We start from the raw sequence: 20,938 nt of genomic DNA, 5'->3' as shown, positions 1-20,938 counted from the left end.
ACAGAAAATTATCTGCTACAATGTCCTACCAGTCAATGACTACTTCAGCTTCAACCACAACAATACAAGAGCACACAAAAGATACAAACTCAATGTAAACCACTTCAAACTTGATTGCAGAAAATACAAGAGTGGTCAATGCCTGGAATGCACTACCTGACTCTGTTGTTACATCCTCTAACCCTCACTCCTTTAACATCAAACTAACCACTATTGACCTCACCCCATTCCTAAGAGATCTGTAAGGGGCGTGAATAAGTGCACCATCATGCCTACCGTCCGTGTCCTATTGTCCCCATTTATTCGTACCCATTTCCTGTATTCTTAGTCATGTTTATACTTATATCTGTTACCTTGTAAGTGATTGACAAATCAAATAAATAAATAAAATAAATAAAAATAGTTTGTTACAATATTACAGATTGTTACATAAATCTAATATGAAAAATAGCTAGTCTAAGCTTTTTCATACATTTTCTAAGAATGACAATATATATATTATATATTTTTCTCCTATATCTGTACAAAACATTGGGAAGGAAAAAGTTTCTGTGATCTTTGCAATTAGAAATGAAACCTAACTGAACTTAAAGATCCAACAGAATCTTGGAAGAACCAACAGGTTCCTAACAAACCTAACAGACAACTTTGTTTCCCAAAAAGTAGAGAAGGGAACAAGGGGATCCAGCCTTATTGGGCTTAATTCTCACTAACAGAGATGAAATGATAAAAGGTGTTGAAGCTACAGGAACCTTGGGGCAAGTGATCATACAATATTGGAAGTCAACATTATGCAAGTACGTGTAGTAGGACAAAGTTAAACTTGAGTCTTGGACTTTAAGAGAGCTAATTTCAATAAATTTAGAGAGAGCTGGGGAAGGATTCCATGGATGAGAATCCTCAAGGGAAAAACAACTCAAGAAGCTTGGGAAATTTTGAAAAGTGAAATCATAAAAGCCCAGTCTAGCACAATACCAATGAAGAAGAAAAATAACAGCTTTCAGAAGAAACCAGCAAGGCTGCATAAAGAACTCTCTGACAAATTGAAAGACAAAAAGGACAAGTATAAAAACTGGAAAGAGGGGCAAAGAACTAAGGTAGAATATCAGCAAATAGCCTGAACGTGAAAAGATAAAGTGAGGAAACAAAAGGCTCACAATGAGCAAAGGCTTGCGACAAAAGTAAAAAAATAACAAAAAGCTTCTTCCAACATGTTAAAAGCAAGAAAAAAAGTCAAGAAAACAATTGGTCCATTGCTGGGAGAAATTGGCAAGAAGGTGACAAGCAATAGGGAGAAAGCAGAACTACTTAACTTGTTTTTTGCATCTATCTTTACACAAAGGGAAAAAATAATCCAACCTATCAAAAACAGCACCACAAAAAACAGAGTAGGAACACAATTTAAAATAGTGAAGAAAATAGTAAGTGAACACCTGTCTATCCTAGACAAGTTCAAATCATCAGGACCAGATGGATTACAGTCCAGGATTCTGAAGGAACTGGCAGACGAGATCTCAGAACCACTGAACTATATCTTTCAAAGATCCTGGAGTACCAGGAAACTGCCAGAGGACTGGAGAAGAGCAGATATAGTTCCCATCTTCAAAAAAGGGGAAAAATAGATCCAGGAAACTACAGATCTATCAGCCTGACCTCAATACCAGGAAACATTCTGGAAAAGATAATCAAGCAATGTATCAGCGAACACCTAGAAGCAAACAAAGTAATAACCAAAAGCCAACATGGGTTTGTTTAAAACAGATCATGCCAGACTAATCTTATTACATTCTTTGACAGTGTGACAAAATTAGTTGACTGGAGGAATGCTATCGATATAATTTACTTGGAATTCAGTAAGGCATTTGATAAAGTAGACCATAACCTACTACTATATAAAGTAGAAAAATCATCACCAGATGGATTGGTAACTGGCTGACTAACCACACTCAACTTGTAGTCCTCAATGGAACTGCATGGAGGGAAGTATGCAGTGGAGTACCCCAAGGCTCTGTTTTAGACCCAGTACTCTTCAACATCTTCATCAATGACTTGGACAAGGAGATAGATGGGGAACTCATCAAATTTGCAGACTACACCAAGCTGGCAGGAATAGCCAACACTCCAGAAGATAGGCTTAAGGTACAGAAGGATACTGACAGACTTGAACATTGGGCGCAATCTAACAAAATGAAATTCAATGGTGAAAAAAGTAAGATTCTACATTTAGGCAAGAAAAATCAAATGCACAGGTACATGTGGTAGCTTGCTCAATAGTAGTAACTGTGATCGGGATCTTGGAGTCCTAGTGGACAGCCATTTAAATTTGTGTGCAGCAGCTGCCAAAAAAGCCAACACAGTTCTAGGCTGCATAAACAGAGGGATAGAATCAAGATTACATGAAGTGTTAATGCCACTTTATAATGCCTTGGTAAGGCCACACTTGGAATTCAGTTTTGGTCGCCAAAAGATGTTGAGACTCTAGAAAGAATGCAGAGAAGAGCAACAAAGATGATTTGGGGCAGGGGTGGGATTCAAATTTTGTAACAACTGGTTCTATGGGCGTGGATAGGTGGGCGTGGCCATGTGACTGGGTGAGAGTGGCACCCCCACTGTTTTTTGGGCCTTCTGGGCCTCAGGGAAGCCTCTGGGGGTTGTTTTTGCTCCCAGAAGGCTTCCCTGAGGCCCAGGAAGGAAAAAATGGAGGGGGAGTGGGGATGCTGTGCCTCTCCCCCATTTTTTTGCCTTCCAGGGCCTCAGGGAAGCTGCCTGGGCAAAGTAGAAAGCAAGTGAGGGGAATCCTGTCACAGCTGATCATAGGAACAGCTGATCCTTGGGAGGGAAAAAAAAACCTGGGTGACTGGATGAGGAAGAACGCAATCACCGATGTCGAGCATGTGTGTAATATTGCACATGCATAATAAAGACTGACTGGGAGGGGAGACGAGGGTTGACAGGGCCAGCCAGGGGCACGATTTGTCAGTTCTCTGAACTGCGCAGAATAAAAAAAAATGGTTCTAAAGAACTGGTCTGAACCGGTAGAATCCCACCCCTGATTAGGAGACTGGAGGCTAAAATATATGAAGAACGGTTGCAGGAACTGGGTATGTCTAGTCTAATGAAAAGAACGACTAGGGGAGATATGATAGCAGTGTTGCAATCTCTCAGGGGCTGCCACAAAAAAGAGGGATTCAAGCTATTCTCCAAAGCACCTGAGGGCAGGGCAAGAAGTAATGAGTGGAAACTAATCAAGGAGAGAAACAACTTGGAACCAAGGAGAAATTTCCTGATGGAACAATTAATCAGTGGAACAATTTGCCTCCAGAAGTTGTGAATGCTCCAACACTGGAAGTTTTTAAAAAGATGTTGGATAACCATTTGTCTGAAGTGGTGTAGAGTTTCCTGCCTAGGTAGGAGATTGAATTACAAGAAAGTTGGACTAGATAGTTCAAAACATTCTCAAAGATCTATCTCATCCTGGGCACCCTTTTTCTGAACTATTACCATCTGGCAGACGGTACAGGATAATAAAACAAGGACAAATAGGCTGAAAAACAGCTTCTATCTCAGAACAGTAACTCTATTGAATTCTATTGTATAGTGCAACATTAATGAGATATCAGGGGTTTTCAATTCAATGTGTGGAGTGTGAGGGATGTGTGTTTGTGTTTATTTTCATAGTCCTAAATTGTACACTGAAGATGGTATTTAATTTTGTTGTACAAGGTGCAATGACAATAAACTAAAGTAAAGACCTCCAAGGTCCCTTCCAACTCTGTTATTCTATTCTGCTCTGTTCTATTAATTCTAAACATATACATTATATTTAATTGAATGTTTAAAGTCAGTGATTTTAATGGTTTTTGCATAGAATATTTTTGTGTCATTGTTAAACAAATAGCCTCAAAATAGTAAGTTTATTCCCACCTCCTTTCTGATTTCTATAAATGCATAGTAATTCAATGAATCTTAAGCTGTTCATAGAAGAAGTTAGATTCTATGGGAATTGGGTCATTTTTTTTAACAACTGAACATGACAGTTTATTCATCCAATTGAGTGGGATATTGTGCATAGAATAAAGAGCTTCTATTATGATTAGTTGTCTTTACTGCTTAGCTAATAGGCAATAAAATAGAGCATAATACCATATGAACAAATTTGAATTTTTAAAACTCCCCAGAGATATTCATCCTCATGGATGAGGGCATTCTTATTCCCAAGATGACCTAACACTGAAGCAACAGAAAACCAGTCATGAACTGCTGAGCCCCTGAATAGTAAGCATTGTTGGTGTTTGTCAAGTAACAAGCTTCAAAGCTGACTTCATTTAAATGCCTATCATCATATAAACATCTTGTTCTATTTAATATATGTAATAAAGCTGCTCTGAGTTGAGGCTGGGCATCTATGCTTCAAGAGGTACACCTTTCCTATGCAAAAGTGAGAGCCTTTATACTGTTCACCCCAATTTTCAGAAGAAAATATTTATTTATTTTATTTATATTGATTTGTTAATCGCTCACAAGATAATAGGTATAAGTATATACATAATTATGAATGCATGAAATGGGTACATATAAGAAAAATAAAAGAAACAATAGGACAGGGACAGTAGGCACGTTGGTGTGCTTATGCATGCTAAGGAAAGGAGTGAGGTCAATAGTAGACATTCTAAGGTTAAAGTTTTTGGGGTTTGGGGAAGAATCCACAGAGTCAGGTAGAATATTCCAGACATTGACTACTCTGTTGCTGAATTCGTATTTCCTGCAATCAAGTTCGGTGCGGTTAACCTTGAGTTTGTATCTATTGTGTGCTCTTGTGTTGTTATGGTTGAAGCTGAAGTATTAATTGACAGGTAAGTCATTGCAATGTAGGATTTTATATACCATACTTAGATCAGACCGAAGACAGCGTAATTCCAGGTTTTCTAGGTCTAGAATTTCAAGTCTGGTGGCATAAGGTATTCTACAATGAGCAGAGGAGTGGAGAACTCTTCTTGTGAAATATTTCTGGACTTTTTCAACTGTGCTAATATCAGATACGTAATGTGGGTTCCAGACTGATGCGGTGTATTCTAGTATTGCTCTAGCAAATGTTTTGTATGCTCTAGTTAGTAGTGTGAAATTATCAGAGAAAAAGCTACATAGGGTTAGGTTAACAACTCTTAATGCCTTTTTGGCTATGTAGTTACAGTGGGCTCTAGCACTTAGATCATTAGAGATGAGTATTCCAAGGTCCTTTACAGAGCTTGGATCATCAGCAAGGTCTTGACTATTCAGCTTGTATTTTATTTTCTGATTTTTTTTTTGCCAATATGTAATATTTATTTGTTGAGATTTGAAGTTGCCATTTATTTGACCATTCTGATACATAGTCGAGGTCTTTTTGAAGGGTCACAGTATTGTCTGTGGTCTTGAACAGCTTTACATCATCAGTGAAGAGAACGCAGTTGCTCTTAATATGATCACAGAGGTCATTTATGTAGAGTATGAAGAGAGTTGGTCCTAGAACACTGCCTTGGGGAACACCACTATCGACAGGTACAGAATTTGATCAGACACTCCCAATTTTGACCATTTGTTGTCTGTTTGACAAGAATGCTTCTATCCAGTTATGCAGTTGTCCAAAGATACCATAAGATTTTAGTTTTAGTAGTAGTTTATTGTGTACCACTGAATCAAAGGCTTTACAGAAGTCTATGTGGATTGTGTCTATTGTTTTGCCTTGATCGAATTGTGTAGTCCTTATGTTTTTGCAGTGTAAGAGTTGCAGATTACAGGATAGTTTTTTTCTGAAACCAAATTGTTTATTAGAGAGTAGGTTGTTTGTCTCTAAGTGGAGGATAATGGATTGGTTAATATTTGATTCCATGACTTTACAGGTGACGCAGCATAAGGAGATTGGTCTGTAATTTTCAACTAAGCTGGGATCTCCCTTTTTGAAGATGGGGTTGACCGTGGCTTGTGACCATAGGTTAGGCAAGAAGCTGGTTCTGAAAGATTTTTCAAAGATTATGCTTAGAGGTTCGGCTATGGCAATAGATAGCTTTCTTTAAGAAGTAGGCACATATTTCGTCCAGTCCAATAGATAGAGATGTTTTTAGATTGCGTAGTGCTTTTTCAACATTGTCTTCTGTAAAATCAATATGTGTAAGAACATTGTAGTTGTCTGTGGTTCAACTAGGAAATACTGGGCATGATCCATTGCTGTTTACAAATACTGAGCCAAAGAATGTGTTAAAGATGTTGGCTTTAATGATGTCGTCGTTACAGTCTTTACCATTAGGTTCTATAGGGTGGGATGTACCTTGACTCTTTTAGTTTGTTGTTTACAAAATTGTAAAAAGCACGGGTGGAATTGGTGCATAGAAGGTTTTCCTCTTCTTTAATGTGATAATTGGTGCATTCAGTCTTTATCTGGTGGCATAAATTTTTGTATCAGCTTTTGAAGTTGGCAATGTGACCAGATTTGTTTTTCCGCCAGAGTGATCTCTTTTTGGATTGAAGTTTCCTTATTGTTATGTGTAATCTGTTGGGTTTTTTGGGTGGTGGGGAGTTGTTATTGGTGCATATAGTTTGATGACTCTTTTGACTTCAAGTAAAAATATGTTGTAATGGTCTTCAACAGTATTGCATCCAGTGAATAGAGATTGCCAATCAAGGGATGAGAGATCGTTCTCTATAACAGGGGTCCCCAACCACCGGAACATTTTCTTCTGGGCTGCCGGTTTGCTGGGCACCGCCATTTTGTTTTGATGAGAAAGTGCTTCCGGGTGAGCTTTTCCGGTTGGAAAGCGACGTTTGGGTCCTGAAGGAATCCTCGCACCTTAGTTTCATCGAAGGGGGGGCGGCTTTGAACGAAACTAAGGTGCAAGGATTCTTTCAGCACCCAAGGCAAGGCGAGCCGAACGACTGTCCCGAAGCCGTCCCAAAGCCCATCGACAAAGGTACAAAGGAGGAGTTGAAGGTGACGGGGAGAAGCGGGGGATGGCTGGCTGGCTGGTCGCTCGGCTTGCCTTGTCTTGTCATGCATGCTGATGCCGGTACCGGGCCGCGGATCATTTTGTGATGCTGGTACCGGGCCGTGGCACAAAAAAGGTTGGGGGCCACTGCTCTATAAGATCATAGTTGTTGTTGGTTACTAGTTGTTCCAGTCCCAGATTTGTAACTGCATTGTAGAAGGTTGCTTGTATGGTTTCAGTTGTACATTCATTTAGGGTCCAGTCAATATGAGGTAGATTGAAATCACCAAGAAAGATAAAAGGGTATGGGCAGGATGTTGCCCATGTTAGTAGTGAATTTAGCTTGTTTACATGTTCAATGTCATGATCAGGTGCTCTGTAACATAGTAAGAATCGAAATGTGATATTTAAGGGTAGTTCACAGATGATGGTCTCAGGAAGAGCAAGCTCCTGGGTACCTTGGATGTTTTTTAGATGTAGGGACTTTTTATAAAAGATAGCAACACCACCTCCTCTATGAATTTCACGATCTGATTGGTAAACATGATAGTCTGTTACTGTGGTAATGGAGTCAGGGAGAGATGCATTGAGCCATGTTTCACAGACAAATATGATGTCGAATTTAGCCATATTTAGTAAGAGGAGAAATTCAGGTGTTTTGTTTACAAGGCTTCTTGCATTGAGTAGCTTGCATTTAAGGCCAGCTGTAGTTGGAATTGAGGTAGTTAGAGGCATGCGTGCCTAGTCTCGGGTGATGGTGGATTGGTTGGAGTAGGGTTGTGGTTGAAGGTTAAAGCTGAGTTGTGGGTTATGTGACTTACTTTTGATACAGTCAGCACGGTGGTCAATGTACAGGTCCTTCTCTCCATTATCTAGACGTTTTTGAGTTCTGTGCGGAGTACACGGGAGTGGGCACGTTGCTGTATGGTTGGGTCAGGGTGAGAACGGAGGTTGTTATGGCTGGTGTTGCTTTTGGCAAGTGAATGTATAGTATAAATAAATTTACATTTGCTTGATTCATTTTTGCAAATGACCCTGCAGAAGCGTGAGGCCACAGAGCCGTCTCTGTTTTTGAGCTCTTGGCCAATGCGGGAAATGTCAAGTATTTCATCAGGGGAGATGGTTGATGCTTGATAATCACTGATGATGTTTCGGACAGTTGTGATGTCATCATTGTCATTGATGTCCTCTAGACCAAATAAGATGGCATTTGGACATTTCTGTTCGCGCTCAACAGCTTCTCTGATGAGGATTGGGATATCATTATTTGTCTGATTTATGTTTTTTTGTGGATTAGGTTGTGGTTGTTGAGTAGAGATGTGGTTTGTAGCCATTGGATGTTCAGGTTTTTGCGTTGTGTCTTTTTTTTCAAGGTTGGATAATCTTTCTTTTAAAGCGTCCAGGGATGCTACTATGGTGTCAAGGGATGTTATTCATGTTTCTGTGGTATCGACTCTTTCAAACAGATCCAATTTGGGTCTGCATGATTTGCAGAGGTATGGAAACTCATTGGATGATTCCAGGTATTGAATCATTTGCTCAGGTAATCCCAAGCAGTCATGATGAGTGTATTTGTTACATAGAGAACATTTGATGGAATTTTTATTATCCTTTAGAGTTTTATAGCATTTAAGGCATGTGCAGGAGTCTTGTGGTTCATTGGTGGGGTTTACTTTCTCTTTAGGTTGTGGTTTGGCATTGGATTTTTTTTCTTGGCATGGTAGGTTTGTTAAGATGGTACGTTGATTAAATTACTTAATGAAACAATTTTGGGTAATAAGTATCACACCAATCAATCAATTGCAATAATCTCTCTTGTCAAATAATTTTGCTAAGTAACAATCAGCCTAATCAATTAATTACACTAATCGCTAATCAATTAATTACACTAATCATTAATCACACTGTTCAATTAAATTCACTAAATCACTAATTTTACTAATCAGTTAAATTACATGAATCTTGATCTTTTAAACTAATCAGTAATCACACCATTTGCACTAAACACTCCAATCACACTAATCAATTAAAACAATAAATCAATGAAACCATTAAATTATTTTATAGAAATTGATTATCTAATCATTGATATAGGTAATGAGGTAGAAAAATTGTAAGTTTTGAGGTAATGAATGAATTAAGTGTTTGATTAAAGTAATGAGGTAATATTGAGAGTCTGCAAGGAAAGGGTTAATTGTTTTTCTGGCAGCTGTTATTTACTGGATGGGAGGAATTTATTACTCCGATGGCTGCTGCTATTATGCTGTAAACAATAGGCTGTAACATGATGTTTGAAAGCACACTGGATTATTGAAAGAGAGCAAAACTCGCTGAATTAAAACACTTTAACTACAATCAATATGTCTCTGAATAAGATAGTTTTCCAATAGTTTCCCAAAGTTCTTCAAGTTGAGTAGTAGCAAAAATACAGTCCAGAAATTTGGGTTAACCAATCCAATCTGTCCTTTACTTTTAAAGTTACTTCTAGCTGCAATATCCTTTTTTCTTTACTAAATCTGACAGTCACTCCCCATTGTTAATTGCAGCTAATTTCCTCCTTTGAGTCCCACTTTCCAAGGAAAATTCCACTGCAGAAATTGGAGTGATTCTTACTAAGACTAAGCACGCTGTTACAAGATCTTTCCTTTGTTTTTCACTTCCGTCTAAACTGCCTTCCTGGCTTCGATTCAGCCATGCTGGAGGTTCTCTTTTTAGTTCGGATGGAGGTGTTTTCTTCGGGTCAGTCAAGGAGACTCTCCGAAGTATTCCTCTGCCTTTACCACCCATCCAGGGTGACTTTTCCATCCAGGGTGACTTACATGGTGATAAATCTTGAACAATATAAAAGTTACTAGGTAATGGGAGAGCTTTGGGGGCCACTTCAAATTAAAAAACTCACACTGGACTTGAGAGCAAATCATTGAAGCTATAAGGTAGCTTTATAAGGTAGCTTTATAATTTTGGTAGGAAAATTCACAAGCAGAGCATCTCACTCATATCATGTAGCAAATATTGCCATGTAAATAGGTTTGGCCTAGGTCTGGCTTCTACAGTGTCATCTCAGTGTTAATGGTGGTTCAAGATTATTGAACAACCCAAATGAGCCTTTTTTGTTAGTAACTTTCTTGTTATTTCCCTGTTAGTCAACTCAAATTTTGAAGACTTATATAAAGATGTTAAGACTTGATAGTTCTGGGATATCAGAGGTTCATTCCAATTGCATTTGCAGAATGTCTAGATATGTCTGACGGACAATTCTAAACTTAACTTATCCTTAACCAAATTCATATTTATCTGGACTGAAATATACTGGATTGAAACATACTGTATAATTTGAATTTATGTGTCATTTTCTGCATATGTCATTAAAGCAAATTCTGCTGTATTTATGTCTACGTTCCTAAGCTTGGTTCACCAATAAATTAATATTCTTTGAAATGTGGCTTGGGATATTTCTTTGTCTCAGTATTTGCAATTTTTTTCTTCACTGACCCTCAATTTTTTCTGGTACTACAATGACATCTAGTGAGAGAAAAATGAAATGTTCTTATTTATTTAAGCCATCACCAAACTATATTTGATATGAAAGAACTAAAAATAATATTGGAAAAAAGTTTCAAGCTACGGCTATTACATTCACCTGTCTTTTCTCTGTTGCCATAGCAATGATGCCAAAAAGATACGTCCTACGTTACAGTTTCTTTGAGTTGTCTTCCAGTGGCCTGATAGATTTCAAATTTCAAATTTGGCATGAAGCGTAATACTAGAATAGATTTTGTTGACTTGCTGTGAAGCAGCTTACTTACTTGTTTACTAATTTACAAATTTTATATACTGCCCAACTGTAAGAAGACTGCTGTGGATTTTGTAATATAGAATAGCAGTAAGGGACAGAACCAAACAGAAAATATTATCTTTTCTCCTCACCCCAACTTTATGCAAAACTCTGAACAAAAGACCAGACAAGTCAGTTCCACTCAAAGGATATCATCTTGGAGGTAATGAGGAATTAAATAATAAATAATTTTATAGGTAAAAGCTATCACTTTTTATTGTTCTTTGATATTAGTTGGAAGCCAGAGCAATGAATGTAAAAATAATCATTTTCATGATTATGCTAACATATTATTTGGCCTGCAAGAAACATCTTTTTCATTCCTGTTCCTTTTTGCTTCCATGTTACATTTGTTTTAAAGAATGTGAAAAATATTAAATATTCAAAATAACAACCCTCTTACACATCTGTGGCATGGCCTACACATAACTTTTGTAGTTGAATGCATGTAAAGGCAACTCTCTCTGGGACCAACTCATAGTTTTGCTGTACCTTGACGAATGATTTCCTTCCTGTTCATTTGTAGTTTCATAGTAAAGAATGGTCTGCTGAATTTTGATTTAATGGCAGATTTATATGAACCAGTAAAGAGGGAAATATTATACTGTGAGGGAGAAATAATCCTTAAAATGAAAGATATTAAGTCATTTTTTCATGTTGTACATGAGTCCAGTTAAAGATATCTGGTTTCACAGTTTGAAAAGTGCCCTGAGTACAATTGCATATGAAAAATAGTACTGTTCTTTATATTACATAGTTAAATGGCAATAAGGCTGAAATCAATCTCTGTTCATAGAACTTGGACTTAATTAGATATTCATTCTCTCTCTCTCTCTATCTCTCTCTCTCTCTCTCTCTCTCTGTGTGTGTGTGTGTGTGTGTGTACACATAGCAATATTTGACTCAGCATTGGAATAATCCTTTTTCAGAATTTCAGTGTCTGATAATATATACAGTGACTTTAGTTAAAAAACTGAAATTACTCATCAGATGAAATGTTAACATTTTGAATAACTAATATGACATAATGTAAGTTATTATGCAGATAGTGCATTGATTCATTCATTGATCAGGATGACTTTTTCTTGATAGATTCTTAGTGTTTCTTTTTGACTGTTGGCTTTAGTGACTTAAATTATCATGGTGTGTGTATTCATCAGAGGCTAGTCAGTGGCTGATTAGTTTTTGAAGAGCAGGACAGGAAAGAAAGCAGTTTGTACAACAGAATTCTATTAATGCAGACTTGTGTCCAAATTTAGACTAGATTTACTAAATAAAGTAATGTTTTTAAGGTAATAATCTCGGAGTCGAACTAGTCCCCTTAATCATTTGCAATAGAAATAATTGGTAGTGCTCAAACCAGTATAGCAATTGAAATTTGGCTTGTCGCTTAATTATAATTTAGAACTCAGTTATGTTCTCTCTTTTCTCACATGAGTTTTCTGTTTTCTGCCAACTAGATATTTTAAGGATTTTCACAACACTGGCTATACAGTTGTACCTAGATAATCAAAACTGCTTTGAAACTCATCAAATTTGAAACTTGGCTCATTTTGATTTGAAAAATTTGTCCCAGTACTCATCACTTGTTTGGTACTCAATGCATAAGCTAAAACTTGTCAGTGTTGGCTGCCTTGTCACTCACTACATTATTCCTTATTTGGAAAAATTGTTTGATATTCATCCTTTTGGGAATTTATCACACTTCCCAGAGCCAATTAACAATGAGTACCAAGCTATCACTATAATTAGGTATTTTATTTAAAAGTTTAAAAATGGTTTTAAAAGTCTAGTTAAAAGTTTGCTGAAAACTAGTCTTGATTTAAGATTTATTCATAGATAAGGCTGAAAGGGAGATGGCATTCATATGAGGTAAGACCTCTGATCTATTTCAGAAATGGCCAGAGGTGGTATTCCTCAGGTTCTGACCAGTTCTAGAGAACCGGCAGTGGAAATTTTGAGTAGTTCAGAGAACCGGCAAATACCACCTCTGGCTGGAGATTTTACAGTATCCTTCCCCTGCCATGCCCACCAAGCCACGCCCACAGAACCGGTAGTAAAAATTTTTGAATCCCATCACTGGAATGAATATTAGTTGCCCAAATATATACAGCTTTACTGAAAAATTTGTTTCATTTCTACCTTACATATGTCTTTTAATGGAGAAGAATTAATGTGGTACATAGCCTTTTTCTATATTAAAGATTCTCCATTTCTTCTCATTAGTAGAATATTGATTTCCATATAATATTATTTTGACGCTACTTTGCTTGACAGCCTTCATTTTATTCTGCTTCTACTCTTTTGCATAGTCTTGCTTTGTTGTTCCTCACCCCAAAGCTTCATATTTCCCTTTTATGGTCCCTCCATTAATACTGTGTCTTATGTATGTTTCAGCTTTGGAGACATGTTATCGTATACATTGACAGCATTTGTTGAGCTGATGGATCATGGAATTGTATCTTGGGATACTTTCTCTGTGGCTTTCATAAAAAAGGTAATGTTTATGTTTATTACTGATATCCAAATTGGTATGGTGACAGCCTCATTTTATATTTGTGTCTGTCTTATTTACATAAAAAGTAAAAAATGGGTGGCACATACAAAATAAATAGATAAATGACTGGGTTTACACATTGTGCTAAATTAGCTTCCTTAATCATCATCTAATGTATAAACAATAACTAGTTTGATTCATGAAGTATGTAATGCTGTGGTTTATTACTTCTAATACTGTAACCTGATTCACGCAGCATGTTAAAACAATACCAAACAGACTCTTTTACAACCTAGTATGATGTAAAGCAATACATGATTTCTAGATATTAGTTCAGTTCATAGATATTAAAAACTAGTTTGATTAGAGATACTGCTATAATGATAAGTTTGCATCCAAGTTTTGATTTATATTCAGGGTGGGGTGGGATTCTACTGGTTCATACTGGTTCGATAGAACCAGTTGTTACGATTCTGTACAGTTTGGAGAACTGACAAATCTTGCTCCCGGCTGGCCCCACCCCTCTCTGCCCACCCTCCCCACGCAGTCAGTCTTTATCGCATATGCCTGACATCGCACGCATGTCCGACATCGATGACTGCATTCTCCCCTGCCCATTCACCCTTTTAAGTATTTCTTTTTTTTCTTCACTCCCAAAGATCAGTTGTGCTGGAATCCTCCTCGCTGTCTTACTGCTTCACCCAGGAGGCTTCCCTTATGCCCAGGAGGCAAAAAGGAGCACGGAGGGGAGCTATGCTCCCTTCCCATGCTCCATTTTTTTGCCTTCCTGGGCCCTAGGGAAGCCTTCTGGGAGCAAAATGCCCCCCAGGAGGCTTCCCTGAGGCCCAGGAGGCAAAAAAATGGGGAGGGGTGCTGCAAAAAAGCCACGCCCACCAAATCACATGGCCACGCCCACCTAGCCACCCCCACAGAACTGGTTGTTTAAAAATTTGAATCCCACCCCTGATTCAGGGCCTGCATGATGTTTGACGGATGAACCTGTGCAGAAATCCTGTATGTAAGTTATTTATAGAGTGTTCATGAGAATAAAATAAGGTTATGAACCTAAGCTCACATATAAAACAAATTCTGAATGATATTGGAACTGTGCTGCACTGAAAGGAATTTTTTTCTCCCCATGTGTTTGAAAAAACAATGGAAACAGTGAAATCCTGGAATGTAACCATGAAAAATATAACATATATAATTGGTACAGTATTAATCTAGGGTTGATATAGATATTATATTCATTGGACTAAATTTTTCTACCCAGTGTCTCTTTCAACTTCTATTATAGTAGCTGTTTCATGAAATCTAAGGTACCCATGCAGGCAATTATCATAGTCATCTTACTCAGTTAACACTGAGAAATCCTGGCAATTTTCCAGATAGGAAATAGCACACCTGGCTATTTCCTATCTGGAAAATTGGAGGAAAACAGTTGTGAGGATGGTTGTTGCAAAGAAATATAGATATCCCTCCGTTTGAAGTAGTTATGGGTTATGTCTGCAAATGAGTAGTCTGCTAACACAGACTAACATAATATTAATGTCCTGATTATCCTGCTAACACAGCAGGATAATCAGGACATTAATATTATGTTCAAATTCTGTTGAGTTTGTTGGAGGATTTGTTTCACTCTGGATTTACAGAAACATTGTGATTTATTCATAGATTGCAAGTTATGTGAGCAAGTTCCAAAACGATATTGCTATACTACAAAGATCATTAGCCATTTTAGAATCAATGGTGCTGAATGGTCATGATCTGTATCAGAAAGTGGCACAAGAGATAACAATTGGGCAATTAATTCCACATCTACAAGGGTAAGTTTTCTTTTACTTTCCTTCTTGTTTTAGTCTGGGAAAACTTCAGATTAGAAACAAGTAAAGATACTAGTATAAAAACATATAAACTGTCTTAAAACTCTTCCAGGATCAAAATTTAATAAAGATCTAGCTCCTCCCTTGATTTTCAAATGAACAATTAGCAATTAAAGTGTAAAATGTTAATTTTTTTAACATGAAGAATTAAATGCTGATTTAAAAAAAAGACCAGGTGCTTGATTGGGAGGAAAGTCTAACTAATATCACTTTTCCGCCTTAGACATTTCTCCTGTTGGTGTCTCCATGCACTCCATGCACTTTATTAAATTCAATCAGAATAAAGCTAGAAGGGTTCTAGTCCAATCCCCTGCTCAAGAGGAGACTTATACCATTTTAGACAGTTTGCTGTCCAGTCTTTTCTTAAAAACCTCCAGTGATGAAGCACCTGTAGTACAACTTCTGAAAGCAAGCTGTTCCATGGGTTCTCACTGTTAGGAAGTTTCTCCTTAATTCCAGGTTGCTTCTTTCCTTGATTAGTTTCCATCCATATCTACAAGGTTCCTTCCAACTCTGATTATCTATTATCTGTTTCTTGTCTTGCCTTCTGGTGCTTTAGAAAATAAGTTGACCTCCTCTTCTTTGTGGCAGCCTCTCAAATATAGGAACATTGCTATCATGTCACCCCAGTCCTTCTTTTCTCTAAACTAGCCATCTTAGTTTCCAAAGTCTCAATATCTTTTTTGTAATACAATCAAAACTGGATAAAGTATTCCAGGTATGGTCATGTTAAGGATTTATAAAGTGGTATCAATACTTTATGTGATTCTGATTCTTTTTTTCCCCCAAAATTTTATTAATTTTTAAAAAACAAACATATACAAACAAAACACAAAACATGAAAAACATAAAACATCTTTTTTGAAAGCAGCTTGATCCCAGGTTACATCTCTTCGTACAGACATAAATTCAAGTTCATGCTCACTTTTATATACCATTCCATATCTTATTACCATTCTACATTTTTTATATAGCTTCTCCCCTCTTTTCACTCTCTTAATTCTATTTTATTTATGTCATCTTAATTTAAATCATTATACTTATATCCTTTGTCCTGTTTCAACTGTCTATTATCTTTTCTCATTAACACAAAATTTCTCCTGTTATCAGTGATTGGAGTATGACGCCTTTATATTTCACCTAAATTTAACACTTAATATAATACATAACTTTCATTCGGATTCTGCTTAATACATTCTAAAACTATTTTAAGAAAAGAAAAAATTATAAATATATAATATAATTAAAACAACAATCCATACCAATTGAACTCTATCATTAAAATTAATATTCATTTAAATCTTAAACATTTTACACATTCCTTTTCAAATAGGGATCATCCTTCTATGGGAACAGTTATAAATTTTACCTAGTTACTTCCCCCCCATTTCAGTTATATTTTAAAACATTATGTAATTAAAATGTTCCCATTCCTTCTTAAATCAGTTCTCTCATATTTCATATTTTGTTCAAAAAAAAAGTTTCACTGAATTACATTGAATATTTTATCCCATTTTATAATCATGTTATTCCAATTTTCTAACATTATTTCTAAGACAAATACAACAATACAGTCTTATGTACCTTTGCAGAATTTCTTTTTCAGTTATATTTTACCCATTATCTCTAAATAAATCCTGTTTCTTTACATCTTGTTTCAAACCTTTGTAGCTTCTCTTCCCATCCTTCCTCCCTTGCTTCTTCATTCTGCCCTTTTTACCCCCTTGTCTCTCCATCTCCATTTCCCTCTTCTGTATTCCTCTTTTCTGTTGCATTTTTTCCCTATCATACTTATAAATTCTTTGTCTTTCATTATAGATTGGTTTAAAGTCCATCTTACTTTCCTTTTATGTCCTTTCTAGCTAATTTTAACTGGATTGTGATTGGCCCATAGATTTGTTTCTATCCTCTATCTCTTGCACATTCCCGCTCAAGTCCGGAGTAAACAATTATATCTATTCTGGACCAAGATTGGTGCATGTTAGAATAGAATGTATACTGCTTTTTTTCCTGGATTCATTTCTCTCCAAATGTCTTCAATTGATAATTCTTCTATTATTTTAGTAAAAGTTCTAGGTAGCGTTCTTCTTGTTCTCTTATTTTACTAATTTTATAATCCAATTCTGTATCAATTATTGTGTTAAAATCTCCCATAACACAGATGTTTTCATATTCTGTTTTGAGTTTCTTTTTGTGAAGTTTTTTTTATAAAATTCTTCTTGTAATTTGTTTGGTGCATATATAGCAATCAAGAATGTCCATTTTTGGTTTAGGATCACCTCCAGCATTAAGACTCTTCCTTCTTCCATCTTTAAAGATTTGTTTAGAGTTTATTGTCTCATTACCATCCCTCTTATATTACCACCCCTCTTTTTTTTCTGTTGTGATAATGAGTAAAATAATTTCCCCAGTTTGGGATTTTCAAATAATTTATAATGATTTCTTTTTTTTTTTTTTTGGAAAATTTTATTGGTTTTTAAAGACAAACATAAACAGACAAAACATAAAACATAAAAACATAAAACATCTTTTTTGAAAGCAGCATGATCCCGGGTTACATCTCTTCATACAGACACAAATTCAAATCCATGCTCATTTTTATATTCCATTCCATATCTTATTATTATTCTACATTTTCTATATAGCTTCTCCCCTCTCTTAACTTTCTTAATTTTATTTTATTTATTTCATCTCAATTCAAATCATTGTACTTATATTCTTTGTACTGTTTCCACTGTCTACTATATTTTCTCATTAAACAAAATTTCTCCTGTAATCACTGATTGGAGTATGACGCCTTTATTTCTTTCCCCTAAAATTATAACACTTAATATAATACATAACTTCCATTCGGATTCTGCTTGATACATTCTAAAACTACACACTGTATTTTGAAAGAAGAAAAAATTATAAATATATAATATAATTAAAACAACAATCCATACCAATTAAATTATATCATTAATATTAATATTCATTTAAATCTTAACATTACTTTTCAAATAAGTATCATATTTCTATGGGAACACTTATAAACTTTTCATAGTTAATTCCCTACCACTTCACTTATTTTTTATAAAACATTGAGTAATTAAAATGTTTCCGTTCCTTCCTAATTCAATTCTCTCATTTATTTTATTTCATTTATTTTGTTCACAAAACTTTCACTAAATTACACTAAGTATTTTATCCCACTTTTTAATCATATGTTGGTTTCCAATTTTCTAACATTATTTCTATTACAAACAATAACAATACAATCTTATGTACCTTTACAGAATCCCTTTTTCAATTAAATTTTCACCCATTATCTCTAAATAAGTCCTGTTTCTTTACATCTTGCTCCAAACCTTTGCAACTTCTCTTCCCTTCCTTCTTAGCTTTCTTCTCTCTCCCCTTTTTACCACCCTGTCTCTCCATCTCTATTTCACTCTTCTGTATTCCCCTCTTCTGTTGTTTTCCAACATTATATCCACTTTTCACATTATTTTTCCCTTTTTTGGCTGTTTTTTTAAGTCTTAAATTCTCCATTCTCTTTTCCCTCTTTCCCCTTTCTTCCCCAGATAGAGTTACTTGTTCATTAAAGATGGCTTCTTCTTTATCCCAATCTTCTTGTTGCACAATCTTTTCTTGTTGTTTCTTGTAGACGCAAATCGCCATTTCTAAGAATTGAAAAACGGAGCCAAGGGAGCCCTTCCCTTCTTGTGCCTCTTCTTTATATTTTTAAAATTCCATTTTCAATTCATCAAAAAGTAATGCCATTGTAGAATTTTTCAAACAACCACCCAATTGTTTTTAGTCATCGAAATATAATTTCCAAAAATCCCAAAGTCACCAAGCAATCCAAATACACACTTTACACTTTCTTCTTTTTTCATTTTCTCTTCGTGGGGTTACTATTTAGTTACAAAGTTCCAGTTAAAATGTATCCTTTAGAAGTCTTATTGAGATTTAACTTTAAATTCTTTTAAATTCCAGGCAGTCTCCTCCTTCCAAATCCTGCCCTTATTCTTTTCCTCTCCCTTCCTGCTTATACCAAAAAAAAAAAAAAAAAACAATTTTAGTGTCCAGAAAACTTTATTGTCCATTTGGCAAATTTTATTTTCAGCTTAATTACCTATTGGTGCCAGACGGGATTTTCCGATTTCTTATTCAGCTCAGTTCATTGTCAATGCGAGGAAGGAGAGTGAAGGAAAAAAAACCTTTCCCTTTTCACTTTCTTTCGCTGCTTCCGACTCTTCTTTGGGAGCAATATTATCTTTTATAAAATTTAAGTTCCAGGGTACCTTAGTTATTGCTTTTTATCCCGGTCAGCCAAAACTTTCACTTCTTATCTTCCTCCTGCACTTTCTTTTCCGGTTGAGTACTTCTTTAAAGTGGCCATTTCTGACCACCGCTCTTACCGCCTTCGGGAAAGGGAGTTTGGCCAGCTGAGGAGGAAAGATGCGGCTTTCCTCGACCCTGCTGGCAATCTCCCCCCTCTTCACCACCTCTACGGGGTGGCTTAGCCCCGAAGCCAGCTGACTCGAGTGCTCCAGCGGCGAGCCCAGGCAGAAACCACGCACGATCGCGGATTCCTGCCTGCCGCCGAAGCCCTGCAAACCGGAACTCCTATAATGCTGTTTCTTAATATGCACTTCTTGGAGCAATATTATAGCCAATTTTAATCTTTGTAACTTAAAAATATTTTTTCCTTTTCATGGGGGATTTCAACTAATTAATATTGACTGATACTAGCTTTACTTTCTCCTGCATTGTTTTATTTATATCTAGGTCTCATACTCCTGGTTACTCTTATTTCTCTAGGTTCTTTTGCTATTGTACCTTCTTGTTCTGGGCGTTTTTTCTCCTTTTCACTCTGAAATTTCTGTAAATGTTTTCCTTCTGTTGTTGGTACTTCTTGGCCCTTGTGTACTGTTTCTCCTCTTATTTTCTGTTCTTCTGTATAAAAGTAATCGTCATAAAAGTCCATTGCTTTGTCAAATGAGTCTAGTTGGTTTCTTTTTTCCTGCCAGGTAACTATTATCCCTTCAGGTATCAACCATCTGAAATGTATATTATTCACTGCTCAAAAAAATAAAGGGAACACTTAAACAACACAATGTAACTCCAAGTCAGTCACACTTCTGTGAAATCAAACTGTCCACTTAGGTAGCAACACTGATTGACAATCAATTACACATGCTGTTGTGCAAATGGAATAAACAACAGGTGGAAAGCATAGGCAGTTAGCAAGACATCCCCAATAAAGGAGTGGTTCTGGAGGTAGTGACCTCAGACCACTTCTCAGTTCCTATGCTTTCTGGCTGATGGTTTGGTCACTTTTGAATGCTGGTGGTGCTTTCACTCTAGTGGTAGCATGAGACGGAGTCTACAACCCACACAAGTGGCTCAGGTAATGCAGTTCATCCAGGATGGCACATCAATGCGAGCTGTGGCAAGAAGGTTTGCTGTGTCTGTCAGCATAGTGTCCAGAGCATGGAGGCGCTACCAGGAAACAAGCCAGCACATCAGAAGACGTGGAGGAGGCCATAGGAGGGCAACAACCCAGCATCAGGATGGCTACCTCCTCCTTTGTGCAAGGAGGGACAGGAGGAGCACTGCCAGAGCCCTGCAAAATGACCTCCAGTGGGCCACAAATGTGCATGTGGCTGCTCAAACGGTCAGAAACAGACTCCATGAGGGTGGTATGAGGGCCCAACGTCCACAGGTGGGGGATGTGCTTATAACCCAACACTGTGCAGGACGTTTGGCATTTGCCAGA

General features: G+C 36.6%; 1 protein-coding gene across 10 annotated transcripts in view; it reads left to right on the top strand.

The window, feature by feature from the left end:
• The window catches only part of ELMO1 (engulfment and cell motility 1), a 526,860-nt gene that overhangs the window by 227,669 nt on the left and 278,253 nt on the right, over positions 1-20,938 (top strand). For all 10 annotated transcript variants that reach the window (XM_087917593.1, XM_087917598.1, XM_087917597.1 and 7 more), the window contains 2 exons: positions 13,192-13,291; positions 14,966-15,117. In XM_087917593.1, the coding sequence (XP_087773719.1) occupies positions 13,192-13,291; positions 14,966-15,117 (252 nt within the window). The remainder of the gene's footprint in view (positions 1-13,191; positions 13,292-14,965; positions 15,118-20,938) is intronic.

The sequence above is a fragment of the Pseudonaja textilis genome, chromosome Z, assembly GCF_049901715.1.
Source record: "Pseudonaja textilis isolate UNSWEBS1 chromosome Z, rPseTex1.2, whole genome shotgun sequence".
Classification (NCBI taxonomy): Eukaryota; Metazoa; Chordata; class Lepidosauria; order Squamata; family Elapidae; genus Pseudonaja; species Pseudonaja textilis.
The sequence above is the reverse complement of the archived record's forward strand: the minus strand, read 5'-3'. Positions and strand labels throughout refer to the sequence as shown.